The 18,115-nt window shown below is 45.4% G+C and overlaps 1 protein-coding gene across 1 annotated transcript in view; it reads right to left on the reverse strand.

Annotated features, from left to right (window-relative positions):
- Window positions 1–1,646: 1,646 nt before the first annotated feature.
- The window catches only part of LOC139305588 (phosphatidylinositol 4,5-bisphosphate 3-kinase catalytic subunit alpha isoform-like), a 35,388-nt gene continuing 18,919 nt past the window's right edge, over window positions 1,647–18,115 (reverse strand). Inside the window, exons 14-27 of the mRNA XM_070929473.1 lie at window positions 10,561–10,685; window positions 10,112–10,193; window positions 9,846–10,010; window positions 9,074–9,177; window positions 8,826–8,925; window positions 8,338–8,409; window positions 8,075–8,181; window positions 5,193–5,314; window positions 4,974–5,052; window positions 4,679–4,849; window positions 2,681–2,798; window positions 2,449–2,600; window positions 2,212–2,360; window positions 1,647–1,771 (exon numbers count right to left, since the gene is read on the reverse strand). Of these exons, the coding sequence (XP_070785574.1) occupies window positions 1,647–1,771; window positions 2,212–2,360; window positions 2,449–2,600; window positions 2,681–2,798; window positions 4,679–4,849; window positions 4,974–5,052; window positions 5,193–5,314; window positions 8,075–8,181; window positions 8,338–8,409; window positions 8,826–8,925; window positions 9,074–9,177; window positions 9,846–10,010; window positions 10,112–10,193; window positions 10,561–10,685 (1,671 nt within the window). The remainder of the gene's footprint in view (window positions 1,772–2,211; window positions 2,361–2,448; window positions 2,601–2,680; window positions 2,799–4,678; window positions 4,850–4,973; window positions 5,053–5,192; window positions 5,315–8,074; window positions 8,182–8,337; window positions 8,410–8,825; window positions 8,926–9,073; window positions 9,178–9,845; window positions 10,011–10,111; window positions 10,194–10,560; window positions 10,686–18,115) is intronic.

An 18,115-nucleotide genomic window follows, 5' to 3' on the forward strand; every position in this document is an offset into this window, starting at 1 on the left:
AAATCTACAACAATCAGACACCTTCATCATCGTTATCCTCACAGAGTAGTGCAGTAAACACAGTGCAGTGTGTGTGTGTGTTATATATATACACTATATTGCCAAAAGTATTCACTCACCCATCCAAATAATTGAAATCAGGTGTTCCAATCACTTCCATGGCCACAGGTGTATGAAATCATGCACCAAGGCATGCAGACTGTTTCTACAAACATTTGTGAAAGAATGGGTCGCTCTCAGGAGCTCAGTGAATTCCAGCGTGGGACTGTGATAGGATGCCACCTGTGCAACAAGTCCAGTCGTGAAATTTCCTCGCTCCTAAATATTCTACAGTCAACTGTCAGTGGTATTATAACAAAGTGGAAGCGATTGGGACCGACAGCAACTCAGCCACGAAGTGGTAGGCCACGTAAAATGACGGAGTGGGGTCAGCGGATGCTGAGGCGCATAGTGCGCAGAGGTCGCCAACTTTCTGCAGAGTCAATCGCTACAGATCTCCAAACTTCATGTGGCCTTCAGAGTAGCTCAAGAACAGTGCGTAGAGAGCTTCATGGAATGGGTTTCCATGGCCGAGCAGCTGCATCCAAGCCACACATCACCAAGTGCAATGCAAAGCGTCAGATGCACTGATGTAAAGCACGCCGCCACTGGACTCTAGAGCAGTGGAGACGCGTCCTCTGGAGTGACGAATCGCGCTTCACCATCTGGCGATCTGATGGACGAGTCTGGGTTTGGCGGTTGCCTGGAGAACGGTACTTGTTTGACTGCATTGTGCCAAGTGTAAAGTTTGGTGGACGGGGGATTATGGTGTGGGGTTGTTTTTCAGGAGCTGGGCTTGGCCCCTTAGTTCCAGTGAAAGGAACTCTGAACGCTTCAGCATACCAAGAGATTTTGGACAATTCCATGCTCCCAACTTTGTGGGAACAGTTTGGGGATGGCCCCTTCCTGTTCCAACATGACTGTGCACCAGTGCACAAAGCAAGGTCCATAAAGACATGGACGAGAGAGTTTGGTATGGATGAACTTGACTGGCCTGCACAGAGTCCTGACCTCAACCCGATAGAACACCTTTGGGGTGAATTAGAGCGGAGACTGAGAGCCAGGCCTTCTCGTCCAACATCAGTGTGTGACCTCACAAATGCGCTTCTGGAAGAATGGTCAAAAATTCCCATAAACACACTCCTAAACCTTGTGGAAAGCCTTCCCAGAAGAGCTGAAGCTGTTATAGCTGCAAAGGGTGGACCGACGTCATATTAAACCCTATGGATTAAGAATGGGATGTCACTTAAGTTCATATGCGAGTCAAGGCAGGTGAGCCAATACTTTTGGCAATATAGTGTATGTGTGTGTGTAAGTGCGTGCATGTTACATGTGTGTTGTGTATGTGTGTGTGATGTGTGTGTACAAATGTGTGTATATATCAGTGTTCGTTAGGCATGTCTGATGATGTGTGTGTTATACTGTATATATACGTATATGTTATATATGAATGTGTTTATATATCAGTGTTCGTTAGGCATGTGTCTGATGGTGTGTGTGTTACACTGTATATATACGTATGTGTTATATATGAATGTGTTTATATATCAGTGTTCGTTGGGCATGTGTCCGCTGGTTTGTGTGTTATATATACATGTGTTTATTTATCAGTGTTCGTTGGGCATGTGTCTGATGGTGTGGAAGATCCAGTCCATCTTGGTGCTCCAGCCTCCGTGATGAGCGTCGTTCATCTGTTTGGTGAAATACTCCAACGCCTCCTGCTGGCTTTTCTCTGAGAGACCGACAGGTGCACAAACAGAAAAGTGGACAGAAAGACAGACAAATCGGGACAGAAGAAGGTGAGACATATTCTGTGAGACTCAAGATTTCTGCTGAAGAAGTCGACATAATATGTGAGGTAAAATTATGTCACTTGTTCAACTTTTGATAACTTGTTTGTTTTTATCAATAAGTCTCATCTACAAACAATGTTTGTAATCGTTTTTGTTACTTTTAATGTAGTTTTACTTGTCATGATAAAAGTTTGTCAACAAATATTTTTCATCATAATATTTGTTGATTTTTAATTAGTTTTGTATTACTTTTGTTTTGTAGAAAAAAACAATTTTCATAGATTTTGTTACTTTTTATTTGTTCTTATTTGTGTATTTGTCATAAAAAAAAAATGTAATCTCCTCTACTTGTCTCTCCCTCTCTACCTGTCTGTCTTACCCAGAGCCAGGGTTTTCCTCAGGTAGGCGATGTCGTCGAAGCTCTGCAGTTCAGGCATGCCGCAGCCCAGCAGGAGGGAGAACAGGTTGATGAAGAGGCTGGCGTGCTGACGGATGGCCAGGTAGGCTTTATAACACATCTCCTGGAACCTGACACACAGACAGGTAAACAGAGAGTGAGACAGGCAGAAAGAGAGAAAGGAGGACCAGCATTAGACAGGTGAGGTGCAGGTGAGACCTCTCAAACTCCTTGGTCTTGGTCGACTCCTGGACTCCTTTACTGATGACGATGAGGAAGTCCTGTGTCAGAACGAAGGGAACTCGTTCCCTCTTGTACCCAAACTTCTTCTTCTTGTGATCCAGGAAGTGACCAAAGTCGATGTGGAACAGCTGGAGAAAGAGGAAGAGGAGGAAGAGTTAGGTGAGAGTTTGGACAGAACAGTTTCAGGACCTGTGGAGGACCAGCTCACCTGTCCATTCTCCTTCACCATGATGTTGGAGTTGTGTCGGTCTCCAATTCCCAGGATGAACGTCGCCACACAGTAACCTGCACACGACCTGGTGAACAGGTCAATGGCCCTGTCATACCTGAGAGACAGACAGGAAGTGAGACAGACAGGCAGCCAGAGACAGAAAAGTGACCTTCTGTCTAGTCCACACAGACTCTGACTGAAGACTGAGTAAAGTGGTAGAACAGCGGTTCCTGGGGGGGGTGTAGAGGCATTGCAGGTGGGGACGGGTGGCATGAATATGGTGTGGAGCTTAAGTTGTTGTTTGATTGTTTACAATGTTACACATTTTTTCACATAATTTGCCTAAAGAAGGGTTAATTTGTGTAGCAAATTTTACCAAATTTGTGGAGCAAATTTAGATGTTCCCCACATTTGCATGTTGCAATTTGTAGAAATTTGACGGCAGAATTTACACGTTCACCAATTTGTATTCAGCCAATTTGACTACTTTTGCTCACAGAATTTGAATTTTCATCAATCATTTGTGTTGCAAATTTCACTTAAGTAATTCAACAACTTTGCAGGTTTGCTGTTGGGATTTTCTGTGACTGCTATTGCCTGCATTTACAGACATTTATATCAACTTAGCAAAATGACACATTATGATAAAATGTTAGTTTAATGAATGAATTAGAAAGGTCAATGTATGTGTTATTAATTAAGCTGTCCCTGTACACCAATGACTGCACCTCCAGTCACCAGTCCGTCAAGCTCCTGAAGACACCACCCTCATCGGACTCATCTCTGGTGAGGATGAGTCTACCTACAGGTGGGAGATTGACCATCTGGTGACCTGGTGCAACAGCAACAACCTGGAGCTTAACGCTTCAAAGACAATTGAGATGGTTGTGGATTTTAGGAAGAGTGCAGCCCCACCCACCCCCATCACCCTGTGTGACTCTCCAGTGGACACTGTGGAGTCCTTCCGTTTCCTGGGCTCAATCATCAGCCAGGACCTCCGGTGGGAGCTGAACATCAGCTCCCTCATCAAGAGAGCCCAACAGAGGATGTACGTCCTGAGGCAGCTGAGGAAGTTTAACCTGCCACAAACAATGCTGGTTCACTTCTACACTGCCATCATAGAGTCCATCCTCATCTCCTCCATCACTGTCTGGTACACTGCTGCCTCCACCAAGGACAGACGCAGACTGCAGCGTATCATCCGCTCTGCAGAGAGGGTGATTGGCTGCAACCTCCCATCTCTTCAGGACCTGTACTCCTCCAGGACCCTGAGGAGAGCAGGGAAGATTGCTACCGACCCCTCCCACCCCGGCAGTGCTGACCCTAGCCATTTTGGTGCCCTAGGCGAGATTGCAGGCGCGCATTTTTTTTTCTGAAGGCTTGGAGCTGCGCCCCCTCTGGCAGGTTGCGCCCTAGGCGACCACCTAGTTCGCCTATGCCCAGAGCCGGCCCTGCACCCCGGACACTATCTGTTTGACCCCCTCCCCTCTGGCAGGAGGCTGCGGTCCATCAGGACCAAAACCTCCCGCCACAAAAACAGTTTCTTCCCCTCTGCAGTCAACCTGACGAACACGGCCAAAGTCTTGCACTGCCCCCCCCCCCCCCACACACACACACACACACACACACACACACACACACCACACAAACACAAGTTATACATTATATTAACATACACCACCCTGTCCCCCCTGCGTTACATTAACGGACGCACCCCCTACTGGTCAATACTGGACACTTTACATGGACACTTTATTTTGGTCACTGCACTGTTTGTTATTTATCTTATCTTATTCTTTTACCTTTATATTTTTACATGCTTGTTATCTGTCAGATGATATGTTATATGTTAAAAAAAAATGTAGCACCATCAGACCATGGCAAATTCCTTGTAATTTATGTTACTTGGCAATAAATAGTTTCTGATTCTAATTCTGATTCTGATAAACCGACTGACAAACAGACAGACAGGCATTGAGACAGACAGGTACTCACGCCTCTCCTCTGTTCTTGTCTTTGATCCAGTGGTGGAGTGTGTTGGAGTTGAACTGCAGCGCCCCCTTCAGACCTCCTTTACACTGAATCTGCATGATGGTGAAACTGTTCTTCACCACCTCGATCAGACCCACACAGTCCCCGATGGACAAGCAGCCATACGGCAGCATACTGACACACACACACACACACACACACACACACACACACACACACACACACACACACACACTAGGTTAGCCAGGTGTGTGATGATGTCATGGCAACAGTCACTGATGATGTCGCAGGTTCTCACCGCAGGTCCAGGCCCTGGTTCTGCCAGATGTTCTCCATGATCTTAATGATCTGCAGAGTCAGCATGTCCTGACGCAGGTCTGCAACACACACACACACACACACACACACACACACAGGTTACACACCACATTACCCACACTCCCTCAGCAGAGTTCTCCTGCGCACGATTAACATTCTCCATTGACACCAGTGTTGTCATTAGCACTGAGCTAACTACCATCTCCGTTCTTGAAGATGATCTCATTGTTGGTGAAGAGCAGCTCGGACATGATGTCAGGGTTCTCCCAGTTCAACCACAGGGGGCGCTTCGCCGACGACATGATCCTGCACTCCTCCAGCCTGAAGACACACACACACACACACTTCACTTCACCTCGCATTAACGTTCACAGTCAAGTTAAATTTGTTTTTAGTACTGCAGCAGCACAAAACACATGACACTTCAGTTTTATAATTTCAACACTTTGACAAGTTTTCCAGCTGGTGAACAAGATTCAGTCAGTTAGTCAGTTAGTTAGTTAGTCAGTTAGTTCAAATTAACGTGGAGTCTTTGTGTACGTTTGCAAAAACTATGTCAGACTCCGTAGTGTTCTCTGGACCCCAACCCAATCTGACCAGTGATGATATGTTTAGCCGCATGTCATCATTCAACTGCTGGCTGTCGAGGTGGTGTCCAGCAAACGATGTGGGCTTTGTAGATAATTGGTGGACTTTCTGGAGGAGACCTGGTCTGATGAGGAGAGACAGCATTCATCCGACTTTGGATGGAGCAGCTCTCATATCTAGAAATCTGACCGACTTTATTAGTGAACCAAAACCGTGACAACCCAGAGTCCAGACCAGGAGGCAGAGTCGCAGTCCTACACGCTTCTCTGCGCTTCCATTAGAGCAGTTACCCACCCAAAACCCCATAATAACTGTGTCTGCCCCCCGACCACTTAAATTAATTCAATCAAAAATAAACAGGAGAGGAGTCATTAATAAAAACTTAATAAGAATTAAGACCACCGCTGCTATAGGCCAAAACAATAGGAAAATGAAGTGTGGACTGTTAAACATCAGATCTCTGTCATCTAAAGCTGTATAAGTAAACGAGCTAATATCAGATAATCATATTGATCTACTGTGCCTGACAGAAACCTGGCTGTGTCATGAAGAGTGTCAGCCTGAATGAATCCACTCTGCCCAGTCACACTAACACTCACATCCCTCGAGGCACCGGCCGAGGAGGTGGAGTTGCAGCCATCTTTGACTCAAGCCTGTTGATGAACTCTAGACCTAAACTGGATTATAATTCATTCGAAAGCCTTGTTCTGAGTCTCTCACTCCCAACCTGGAAAACACTGAAGCCAGTTTTATTCATGATAGTCTATCGCGCTCCAGGTCCATACTCTGAATTTTCATCTGAATTCTCAGAGGTTTTATCAGGTTTAGTCCTTAAAACAGACAAAGTAATTATTGTAGGTGATTTTAATATTCATGTGGACGTTGATAAGGATAGCCTTGGTACTGCGTTTATCTCATTATTGGATTCGATCGGCTTCTGTCAGAGGGTACAGAAACCCACTTACTGTTTTAATCACACCCTCGACCTGGTTCTGACATATGGACTTGAAATTGAGCATCTAATTGTCTTTCCACAGAATCCTTTATTATCGGACCATTATTTAATAACTTTTGAATTCCTATTACTGGACTACATGCCATTAGGCAAAAAAGCCTAAATCAGATATCTATCTGCTGTAGCTAAATTTAAGGAAGTGATTCCATCGGCATTTAATTCAATGCCATGTCTCAATACAACTGAGGACTCCCATGCTAACTTTTGTCCCTCCCAAATGGACGATCTTGTTGACAGTGCTGCAGGCTCAATGCGACTGACACTTGACTCTATTGCCTTTCTAAAAAAGAAGATAATAAAACAAAGAAAGTCAGCTCCATGGTAACACCCAAACCCACAAATTAAAGCAAACGTCCTTTAGTCAGCACTTTACTAGATCGAAAGATCAATCTGTCTTTATTAACAGGCTACATACCACAGTCCTTTATAGTAGCTGTAATTAAACCTCTTCTTAAAAAGCCCACTCTTGATCCAGAGGTTTTAGCCAACTATAGACCTATATCTAACCTTCCCTTTCTCTCCAAGATCCTTGAGAAAGCAGTCACCAACCAGCTGTGTGACTTTCTACATGACAATAAGGTGCTTGAGGACTTTCAGTCAGGTTTCAGAGCTCATCATAGCACAGAGACAGCTCTGGTGAAAGTTACAAATTACCTTCTAACTGCATCAGACAAAGGACTTGTCTCTTTACTTGTTTTGTTAGATCTTAGTGCTGCATTCGGCACGTGTACTGACAGGAACCAGGAAAAGAGATCATATTTCTCCTGTATTAGCTTCTCTGCACTGGCTCCCTGTAAAATCCAGAATAGAGTTTAAAATCCTTCTCCTGGCCTACAAAGCTCTTACTGGTCAGGCACCATCATATCTTAAAGAGCTCATAGTACCCTATTACCCCACTAGAGCACTGCACTCCCAGAATGCAGAGTTGCTTATGGTTCCTAGAGTCTCCAAAAGCAGAACAGGAGCCAGAGCCTTCAGCTATCAAGCTCCTCTCCTGTGGAATCGGCTCCTAGTTTGGGTCAGGGAGGCAGACACACTCTCTACTTTTAAGAGTAGGCTTAAAAGTTTGCTTTTTGACGGTTATAGTTAGGGCTGACTCAGGCCTGACTGGACCAGCCCCTAGTTATGCTGCTATAGGCCTAGACTGCTGGGGGACTTCCCATGATGCACTGAGCTTTCCTCCTCTCCCTCTCCATCTTTACACATTCATGTCCCTCCAATGCATGTCACTAACTTAATATCTTCCCGAAGTTTTTTCTGTGCTTTCTCGTCTCGCAGTTTCCTGTGGATCGCGGTCCTGGTACGCCTGGCTGCTGCTGCCATGGGCCTGCCTGACTCTCATCACTACAGTTATTATTATTAGTCATAGTTCTGTTACTATTAAAGTTGTTATTGCTATTATTAATCATATCTCAGCTATTATTATCTCTGGTGAACAGGATTCAGTTAGTTAGTTAGTTAATTAGTTGAAGTGTTACCTGAGGTTTCCCAGCTGGTGAACAGGGTTCAGTGGAGAGACGAATCCCTGCAGAGCCTCCATGTAATCTGGACGAGACATGTGTTCAACCAGGAACTTCATCTGAGTCTGACAACCAATCACAACACAGCAACACAATCACTATCAACCAATAACAATACAGCAACTCATCATTATCCACCAATCACAGTGCACAGACACATAACATTTAATTCAACAGAAAGAAGACAGTTTTAAAAAATATGTTTTTGTGAGTTTTCATACTTTCTGTGTTTCGTCCTTCTTTTCTTGTTTCAGTGTGTCAGTCAAATTCACCAATTTATCCATGGCCTCCACCTGCAAAGACACACACACACAAATGTTGACTTGTCACTTCTGGAGACATTACATAGACTTACATTAATTTCCTGGACACTTACCCTAAACCTACCCCTAACCACTACTTACTTAATCCTATCCCAAACCTAACCCTAACCCAAAAATCAGCTTTTTCCCAATTGAGGACACAGCCGTTGTCCCCAATAGGACAGCTAGTCCCCAATTAACTGGTCTTTAGTCTGAAATGTGTCCCAGAAGGTAGCCTATCATGAACACGCTCAGTTCTGTTATTGGTAGCAGTATCATATTGAACCACTAGATGGCAGCAGCTTCACATTAATGAACAAACGCAGTCAGTCTGCAATTTTTTAAGTGACTTCAGCCAGAAAAGACTGACCAATCATAGCACAGAGACAGACTGAACTTGTACTCACCTGTCTGTTCAGGTGTTTCAGGTACATGCCACAGGCTCTACAGAAGGCTTCCAGCAGCAGACCGAACCGTCGGGACACCGTCTTATTGTGCATCTCTGACCTGAAACAGCGTTTCTGTTAGTTTGAACACAACATTAAAGAACTAGACTAGAACTAGTAAATCTTTATTTTGTTAGTGATTCAGTAACGACTGAGCTCAACATGGAGGAGATAAAGATAAGCTTTATTACACAGGTCATATTTCTCACTTGAGATGCCAGAAGAAGAAGTGTCCTATCCTCTGATTGGTCAGAGCTTTCTTTATCAGGAAACGAGCCAGAGGATTGTCCAGGTACATCTCATACTTTAACACCTGAAAACACACAATTTAGATTCTCAGTTTTAACTGACATCACACATAAAGATATTTATTTTTTCAAAGCAAACAATATAAAACAGTAAACAAGAAAACACTGGTGATGAGAATAAAAACTGGTCATATAAGAAGATAATTATCAATGGCGAACATTTAAGAAAATCATGATAGATCTTGTGTACCCAATGTTAATGTGTTGTGTTCATGTATGTATATGTCAATCTGATTGTACAAATACAACAAGCACCATGTGTGTTAATGTTATAATTATATAAACTAGCATAACGGTGGGCGGCATGGTCGTGCAGTGGTTAGCAGGGACAGGGAGACAGGGGGGAGAGAGACAGGGAGACAGATGGGAGAGAGACAGAGGGGAAGAGAGAGACAAGGTGGGAGAAAGACAAAGGGAGATAGAGACAGACAGGGAGACAGAGGTAGAGAGACAGGTAGAGAGATAGATGGGGGAGACAGGTGCGAGAGAGAGACAAGGGCAGAGAGAGGAGGAGACAGGTGGGAGAGAGAGATTAATGTCAAACTGCAGCCACTTCTCACACCTCATCTTTGGTTCACTTCTTTTATGGTTGAATTTTATAGCATATTCTTGAATCGTACCTGTACCAGGAGGTGAACCATACCTGTACCAGGAGGTGAGGGTGTAAACGTACTTGTACGAGCTGCAGGAGATACTGTGACAGCTTGTCGTCCGTCAGGCCTTGCACCAGGCAGCGCAGAGCAAACTCTCTGACCATCGGATCAGGAAAGTTACAGTCCAACAACTCCAGAGCTGACTCAGGCTCCATCAGAGGCCACTCCTTCAACAAACAGTACATCTGAGGAGGAGGAGGAGGAGGAGGAGGAGGAGACAGGTAACTGACGGGATTAATTGAAATATATAAAGAAACCATCCTGACTGTGAGCATGTGTTTTGTACCTGGGAAACTTCGTCTCTGGAGTTCCATTTAACGGACAAAAGCAGCTTAGGAAGAGACTCTGGGATGTTTACACAGTAATGTCTGCAGAGAGAGAGAGAGAGATACAGGTAGACAGAAAGACAGGAAGACACAAAGAGACAGACAATAAATACAGACAGGTAGGGACATAGAGAAAGACAGGTGTGGACAGATAGACAGGTCAGGATGGGTAGAGACAGGTTAAGATGAAAGACGATACAAAGTCACAGACAGGTAAACACAAAGGTAGAGACACAAATAGAAACAGATAAGGACAGGTAAGACAGGTAGCGACAAAGAAAAAGACAGGTTGACACAGGTAGAGAAACAGACAGAGACAGGTGTAGACAGGTGAGTCCATCTTTTTATGCAAACTCCATGTTAAGCCACACCCCTCACCAGTGTCTCCATGTTAAGTCCTGCCCCTTACCTGTGTCTCCAGAGGAAGTCCTTCTCCTGCTCTGAGAGCTCGTAGAGAGGATCTCTGGAGCAGAGAGAACGAAGCTGCTCTGCATCACCTGCTGAAGCACTGCTGTCACAGGCCAGACGACTGCTCTGAGACAGAGAGACAGGGAGACAGGTGGGAGAGAGAGACAAGGGCGGAGAGAGACAGGGAGACAGGTGGGAGAGAGAGACAAAAGGGGAGAGAGACAGGGACAGAGGCAAGGAGACAGGTGGGAGAGAGAGACAAAAGGGGAGAGAGACAGGGACAGAGGCAAGGAGACAGGTGGGAGAGAGACAGGGAGAAGACGGGAGAGAGAGACAAGTGGGGAGAGAGACAGGGAGACAGGTGAGAGAGAGAGACAAGGGCGGAGAGAGACAGGGAGACAGGTAGGAGAGAGAGACAAGGGGGGAGAGAGACAGGGAGAAGATGGGAGAGAGGCTGTTTGTCCAGCACATTCCACAGATGCTCGATTGGATTGAGATCTGGGGAATTTGGAGGCCAAGTCAACACCTCAAACTCGTTGTTGTGCTCCTCAAACCATTCCTCCTCCGCTCTGACCCAGTCGTCTAGCCATCACAATTTGGCCCTTGTCAAACTCGCTCAAATTCTTATGCTTGCCCATTTTTCCTGCTTCTAACACATCAACTTTGAGGACAAAATGTTAATTTGTTGCCTAATATATCCCAGGTGCCATGATGAAGAGATAATCAGTTTTATTCACTTCATCTGTCAGTGGTCATAATGTTACGCCTGATTGGTGTATATATCATATGTATACATACATATATATATATATATATATATATATATATATATATATATACAGTGCTTAACAAATATTTTAGAAGTCTGTCAAAAACTTGTTTCAAACTAAAAATTGTATTGTTATTTATTAGGCAAATAACAAACTGGAACAACGATATAGTCCTTATTCACATATATTAACCAAAAATCTTAATATTTTGTATGACCTTCTTTGGCCCTGATAACAGCTTGCAATCTTGCTGGCATTGTTTTTATTTTCGACTGTCTCTTTTGTTACTGAGTTCCAAATAGTTTGTAGCTATTCCCAGAGACTTGCTTTGGATGAAACTTTTGTGCAATCTCAGAATCAGAATCAGAAACTGTTTATTGCCAAGTAACATACATTATAAGGAATTTGCTGTGGTCTGAAGGTGCTATTGTTTTGATATCAAATGAGTAGAATATAAAAGCTAAAATAAGAATAAGAATAAAAAAAAAAAAATAAGATAAGATAAATAACAACAGTGCAGTGACGAGAATAAAGTAAAGTGTCCAGGTAAAGTGTCCAGAAGGGGGTAGGTGCGTTAATGTAACGCAGGGGGGACAGGGGTGATGTACGTTAATATAATGTATAACTTGTGTTTGTGTTTGGGGGGGGTGTCAATGTAAGTTCGTCAGGTTGACTGCAGAGGGGAAGAAACTGTTTTTGTGGTGGGAGGTTTTGGTCCTGATGGACCACAGCCTCCTGCCAGAGGGGAGGGGGTCGAACAGATGGTGTCCAGGGTGGGCGGGGTTGGCAGCAATCTTCCCTGCTGCAGGGTCCTGGAGGAGTGCAGGTCCTGAAGAGATGGGAGGTTGCAGCCAATCACCCTCTCTGCAGAGCAGATGATACGCTGCAGTCTGCGTCTGTCCTTGGTGGAGGCAGCAGCGTACCAGACGGTGATGGAGGAGATGAGGATGGACTCTAGGATGGCGGTGTAGAAGTGAACCAGCATTGTTTGTGGCAGGTTAAACTTCCTCAGCTGCCTCAGGAAGTACATCCTCTGTTGGGCTTTCTTGATGAGGGAGCTGGCTGATGATGGAGCCCAGGAAACGAAGGACTCCACAGTGTCCACTGGAGAGTCACACAGGGTGACGGGGGCGGGTGGTGCTGCACTCTTCCTGAAGCCTACAACCATCTCCACTGTCTTTGAAGCATTAAGCTCCAGGTTGTTGCTGTTGCACCAGGTCACCAGATGTTCAATCTCCCACCTGTAGGCAGACTCATCCTCTCCAGAGATGAGTCTGATGAGGGTGGTGTCGTCCGCGAACTTCAGGAGCTTGACGGACTGGTGACTGGGGGTGCAGCTGTTGATGTACAGGGAGAAGAGTAGAGGAGAAAGAACACAGCCTTGAGGGGAGCCGGTGCTGATCGTCCGCGAGTCTGAGACGTGTTTCCCCAGCTTCACGTGCTGCTTCCTGTCAGACAGGAAATCTGTGATCCACCTGCAGGTGGGGTCAGGCACGTTCAGCTGGGAGAGCTTGTCCTGAAGAAGAGCCGAGACGATCGTGTTGAAGGCAGAGCTGAAGTCCACAAACAGGATCCTGGCATAGGATCCTGCGGAGCTGTTGGAGGATGAAGTGTAGAGCCAGGTTGACGGCGTCGTCTACAGACCTGTTGGCTCTGTAGGCGAACTGCAGGGGGTCCAGCAGAGGGTCGGTGATGGATTTGAGGTGGGACAGGACCAGGCGTTCAAATGATTTCATGACCACAGAGATCAGGGCGATGGTCTGTAGTCATTTAATCCTGTGGGCCCTGGTTTTTTGGGGACGGGGATGATGGTGGAGGCCTTGAAGCAGGCTGACATGTGGCATGTCTCCAGTGAGGTGTTGAAGATGTCCGTGAACACCGGAGACAGCTGATCGGCGCAGCACTTCAGGCAGGATGGGGAGATGGAGTCTGGTCCAGCAGCTTTTCGCAGGTTTTGTCTCTTGAAGAGTCTGTTTACATCTCTTTCAAGGACAGACAGAGGTGTCGATGCTGGAGGAGTGGGGGGCACTGTGGGGGGCAGCTGTGGTGGTAAGAGGTGTGAGAGTTCAGCCCCAGGTGTGATGAGGGGGTTGGGGCTGTTGGGCTGGAGCTGGTGGCTGATGGTGTGGGGGATGGTGTCAGGACTGTCCCATTGTCTTTCAAAGCGACAGTAGAAGTCGTTGAGGCTGTTGGCGAGGCGTCGGTCGTTAGCAGAGTTGGGGGCTCTTGGCTTGTAGTTGGTGATCTGCCTGAGCCCCCTCCACACAGAAGCAGAGTCGTTGGAGGAGAACTGGTCTTGTAGTCTCTCTGAGTACAGTCGTTTAGCTTCCCTCACCGCCTTGCTAAACTTGTACTTGGCATCCTTAAACTCTGCTCTGTTGCCACTCTTAAACGCCTCTTCCTTTTCCAACCTCAGCTGTCGCAGTCTTGCTGTGAACCAGGGTTTGTCGTTGTTATAACTCACCCTGGTCCGAGTTGGTACGCAGCAGTCCTCACAGAAGCTGATATATGACGTCAGAGCCTCTGTGTACTCATCCAGACTGTTGGTAGCAGTCCTGAAAACATCCCAGTCAGTGCAGTCCAAACACGCCTTCAGGTCCTCTGCAGCTTCACTGGTCCACTTCTTCGAAATTCTCACAACAGGCTTAGAACGTTTTAATTTCTGCCTGTATGCAGGATTCAGGTGGACCATGTCGTGGTCAGAGTGTCCCAGTGCAGCGCGGGTGACGGCGTGAAAAGCGTTACTGACTGTGGTGTAACAGTGATCCAGAGTGTTCCCCTCCCTGGTTGGGCATTTAATAAACTGTTTGTATTTGGGGAGCTCATGTCTGAGGTTACCTTTGTTAAAGTCATCGAGGACAATAACTAAGGAGTCCTGGTTGGTCTGCTCCGTTTCCAGTATCTGGTCGGCGAGTGCGCGCTGTGCGTCCTGCACGTTGGCCTCCGGTGGAATGTAAACACCGACCAGAACGAATGAAGCGAACTCACGGGGGGAGTAGTAAGGTTAACAGTTCATGAAAAAGGTTTCCAGGGAAGGAGAGAAATGCCGTCGGATCACTGTCACGTCGTTACACCAGCTGCTGTTGATGTAAAAACAAATACCTCCACCTTTGTTTTGCCGGAGAGGTGCGCGTCGCGGTCCGCTCTGAGTAGCTGGAAACCGTCCAGCTGCAGCGTCGCGTCGGGAGTTCTTTTCCCCAGCCATGTCTCCGTGAAGCACAAAACAGCAGATGAATAAAAGTCCTTGTTTCTCCTCATCAGCAGCTGGAGTTCGTCCATCTTATTTCCCAGTGAGCGCACGTTAGAGAGAAATATTCCGGGTAGCGGTGTGCGTTGTCCTCGCCGGCGAAGACGCACGAGCGCACCGGCACGTTTCCCTCTACGTCGACGTAGAGCTGCAAAGGTGAGAGCACCTTTGACCAGAATGTCCCATAAAACAGTTAAAGGTGCAAGAAATTCGGGAAACAAATCCACTGGAGTTGTTCCCCTGATGTTCATGAGCTCTTCTCTGGTGAAAGAGCTCCGTGAACCAAAACAAAAAACACTGTTTACAGACAAAACAAGGCAAAACAATGCGCTCCAACAGACCGAGGCAGCCATCCGCGGCGCCATCTTGGATTGAGAAGATATAGATTGAGATCTATTTTTGAATTCAATAAATCCCAGATCTGTTCAATAGGATTCAAGTCTGGACTTTGACTTGGCCAGTCCAAGATACTCCAGATTCCTTTTTCTTGGTCAAGTACTCTCTGCACAGCTTTGCAGTATGCTTGGAGTCATTGTCTTCTTGGTATATGAACCCACAACCAATCAGGTTCAATCCAGAAGGGATCCATGATGCACCAAGATGTTGTGGTAGACCTTCTTATTCATGATACCGTCGATTTTAACAAATTTGCCCATGCCGTTTCCACAAATGGAACCCCATACCATAATGGAATCTCCACCATGTTTCACTGTGGGTGCAATGCATCTAGCATCAAAATGTTCTCCAGCTTTTCTGCGGACATAAACACGACGATGCTGACCGAAGAGTTCAAACTTGGACTCGTCCGTCCAGAATACCTTCTTCCAGTCATCTACAGTCTAGTGTTCCTGGCAAATTTTAGGCGTTTTGGGATTTTTGCAGGCCTCAATAATGGCTTCTTAGCAGCTATTCTTCCCTTTAAGCCTTGTTCCTTCAGTCATCTGCTTATGGTCATTCTGGAGACTTTCGCAGATTCTGATCTAGAAGCATTAATCTCTGCCTGAAGATCAGCAGTGGTCTTCCTTCTGTCTCTAGTACTTACAATCTTGAGGTGCCTGACATCTGCTTCAGTTAGCTTTCGTTTTCAGCCTCTTCCTTGACGCATTTTGTAAGTACCAGTCTCTGCAATCGAGTCCAAGGCATTCTTCACCACACTGTGAGAACACTTTATGTCTTGCCCTATTTGTCTCAAAGACCATCCAGCATCATGAAGTGCTTTAATTCGGACTCTTTCTTTCTCAGTGAGTTCCCTACGCTTCACCATTTTGAACAGGAGTGAGGAATTTCAAACTGAACTCATGTTTATATACCCAAATTTGAGCCAACACACTGGAATTCTCTGAGAAGTGAGAAATTAATCAAGAATAACACACAACCACTAAAACAAACTTTTCTGTTCAGGAATGCAAGTAAATAATTGTAATTTGGCATCTCAATCAAAAAATAATAATGTGCTTTACTATTTTTTTCTGCTTTTTTGTAAAACAGTAAATTTGAAAATTCATGGATAACAACAATAATTATATTTTAGCATTAAAGTTATTACTTTGATTAAAGAGCTTGCACATACTGGTGGATTAACCATGACAGAAACATAAAAAAAATATTTTGGTAATCATCAGCAATACTGTTGCAGACAACCCACAGCCACTTAAAAGACAAACCTGTTGAATACTTCCAAACTAGTCTCAAATCCCTCCAAGGTCAACAGACATTGATGAGAAAATCAGCCAAAGTTGGTGAGCTCGCTTTGAAATGCTCTTATCAAGTTGCTCTTCGGATTGCCCAGAAGAAACAACCATACACACTTGGAGAGGATTTAATATTGCCTTCAGCAACTGACGTGTGTAAAACAATGTATGGGAATGATATTGACATTAACAAACTGAAAACTATTCCAGTGTCGGACACAACCATTGCTCGCCGTATTGACGAGATGGCATCTGATGTGAGGGTGCAACTGATAGAGAAGCTGAGGTTGGCGGATGCATTTGCATTACAATATGATGAATCAACAGATGTGTCAAAGGACGCCCAGCTTCTGGCGTTTGTGCGCTTTGTCCATCAAAAGGAAATCCAGGAGGAATTTTTGTTTTGTAAGCGGCTTCCTGAACGCACAACTAGTTCTGAAATCTTCAAAGTGATTGATGTTTTTTCAGAGAAAATGACATTCCATGGGCAAAATGTATTGTGCTGTGCACCGACTCCGCAAGTGATTTGGACGCACTGCATGCTACACAGGGAGTCACTTGTTGCCAAAGACATGAGCGCTGAATTGTCAGATGTCATGGACTCGGTCGTGAAAGTTGTCAATATAGTCAAGAAGAGTGCTTTGCAAACGCGTCTCTTCTCTAATCTCTGTGCTGCTGAGGGAGAAGAACACACTGCGCTACTGTACCATTCTGAGGTTTGATGGCTTTCACGTGGAACAGTGTTGTCACGTGTGTTGGAATTACGCACATCTATTCGGGAGTTTTTACTTCTCCAAAAGCGCACAGAGCTGGTTGCACTTTTCAGTGACAATGTCTGGGTCACCAAACTTGCATATCTTGCTGACATTTTCGCTGAGCTGAACAAACTTAACAGTTCTATGCAAGGTCGCAATACACATGCCATTCAGCTGTATGACAGAATGGAAGGCTTTCTCAAAAAAATCAGAAGATGGCAGGAGCGCGTCGGGGAGGGAATATTTTCCATGTTTCCATCAGTGGATGAGCTGGGAGACTCTGCTGTGCTCTCGCCTCCCGTAACACGCGCAATTCTTGCGCACTTGGAGGCGCTCGAGGGACAATTTAGGAACTACTTTTCTGAGGCTGACTCCTGGTGCAGGGAGAAGACATGGATACAGTTTCCATTCAGAGACAACGCAGCAGACGGCACGTCTGACAGTGACAGAGGAGGATCAGCTCATCGAACTATCCACTGACAGTACGTTCAGAAACATATATGAAACTAAACCACTCACCCAGTTCCGGATCTCTTGCCAGAAAGACTTTCCACAATTGGCAGCAAAAGCAATGATGAGCCTTTTGCCCTTTGCAACAACATATCTTTGTGAAAGTGGATTTTCCTCACTCACCTACCTGAAAAACAAATACAGGTCAAGACTGCAGCCTGAGGCTGATATGACCCTCTGCCTGACAACCTCCATCCGTCCAAGGTTAGATAAGTTGTGTGCTACTCATCAGGGTCAGACATCTCACTAATGTGGGAGTGTGTGTGCCATCCACAGATGGCTTGAGGATTCACTGTCCCTTCTACATGTATGTTTAAAATAAAAACATGAATCTGTGAATTATTTTAGTAGCTCAGTGTTGTATGCAAGATGTATGTTTATAAATGGCAGTGGCACGGCCACCCTGTACCTTACACATGTTTAAAATAAAAACGTGAATATATGAACCTGTGTATTATTTGAATAGCTTAGTATTGAATGCACAATAACAGGGTAGCTATGTTTATACATGGCACTAGGCCCAGTTTAATATAAAACACAATTTTATACAATATAGAGACTCCATCTCTCCATCAGTTTGGGG

Source organism: Enoplosus armatus, chromosome 23 (genome assembly GCF_043641665.1).
Source record: "Enoplosus armatus isolate fEnoArm2 chromosome 23, fEnoArm2.hap1, whole genome shotgun sequence".
Lineage (NCBI taxonomy): Eukaryota > Metazoa > Chordata > Actinopteri > Centrarchiformes > Enoplosidae > Enoplosus > Enoplosus armatus.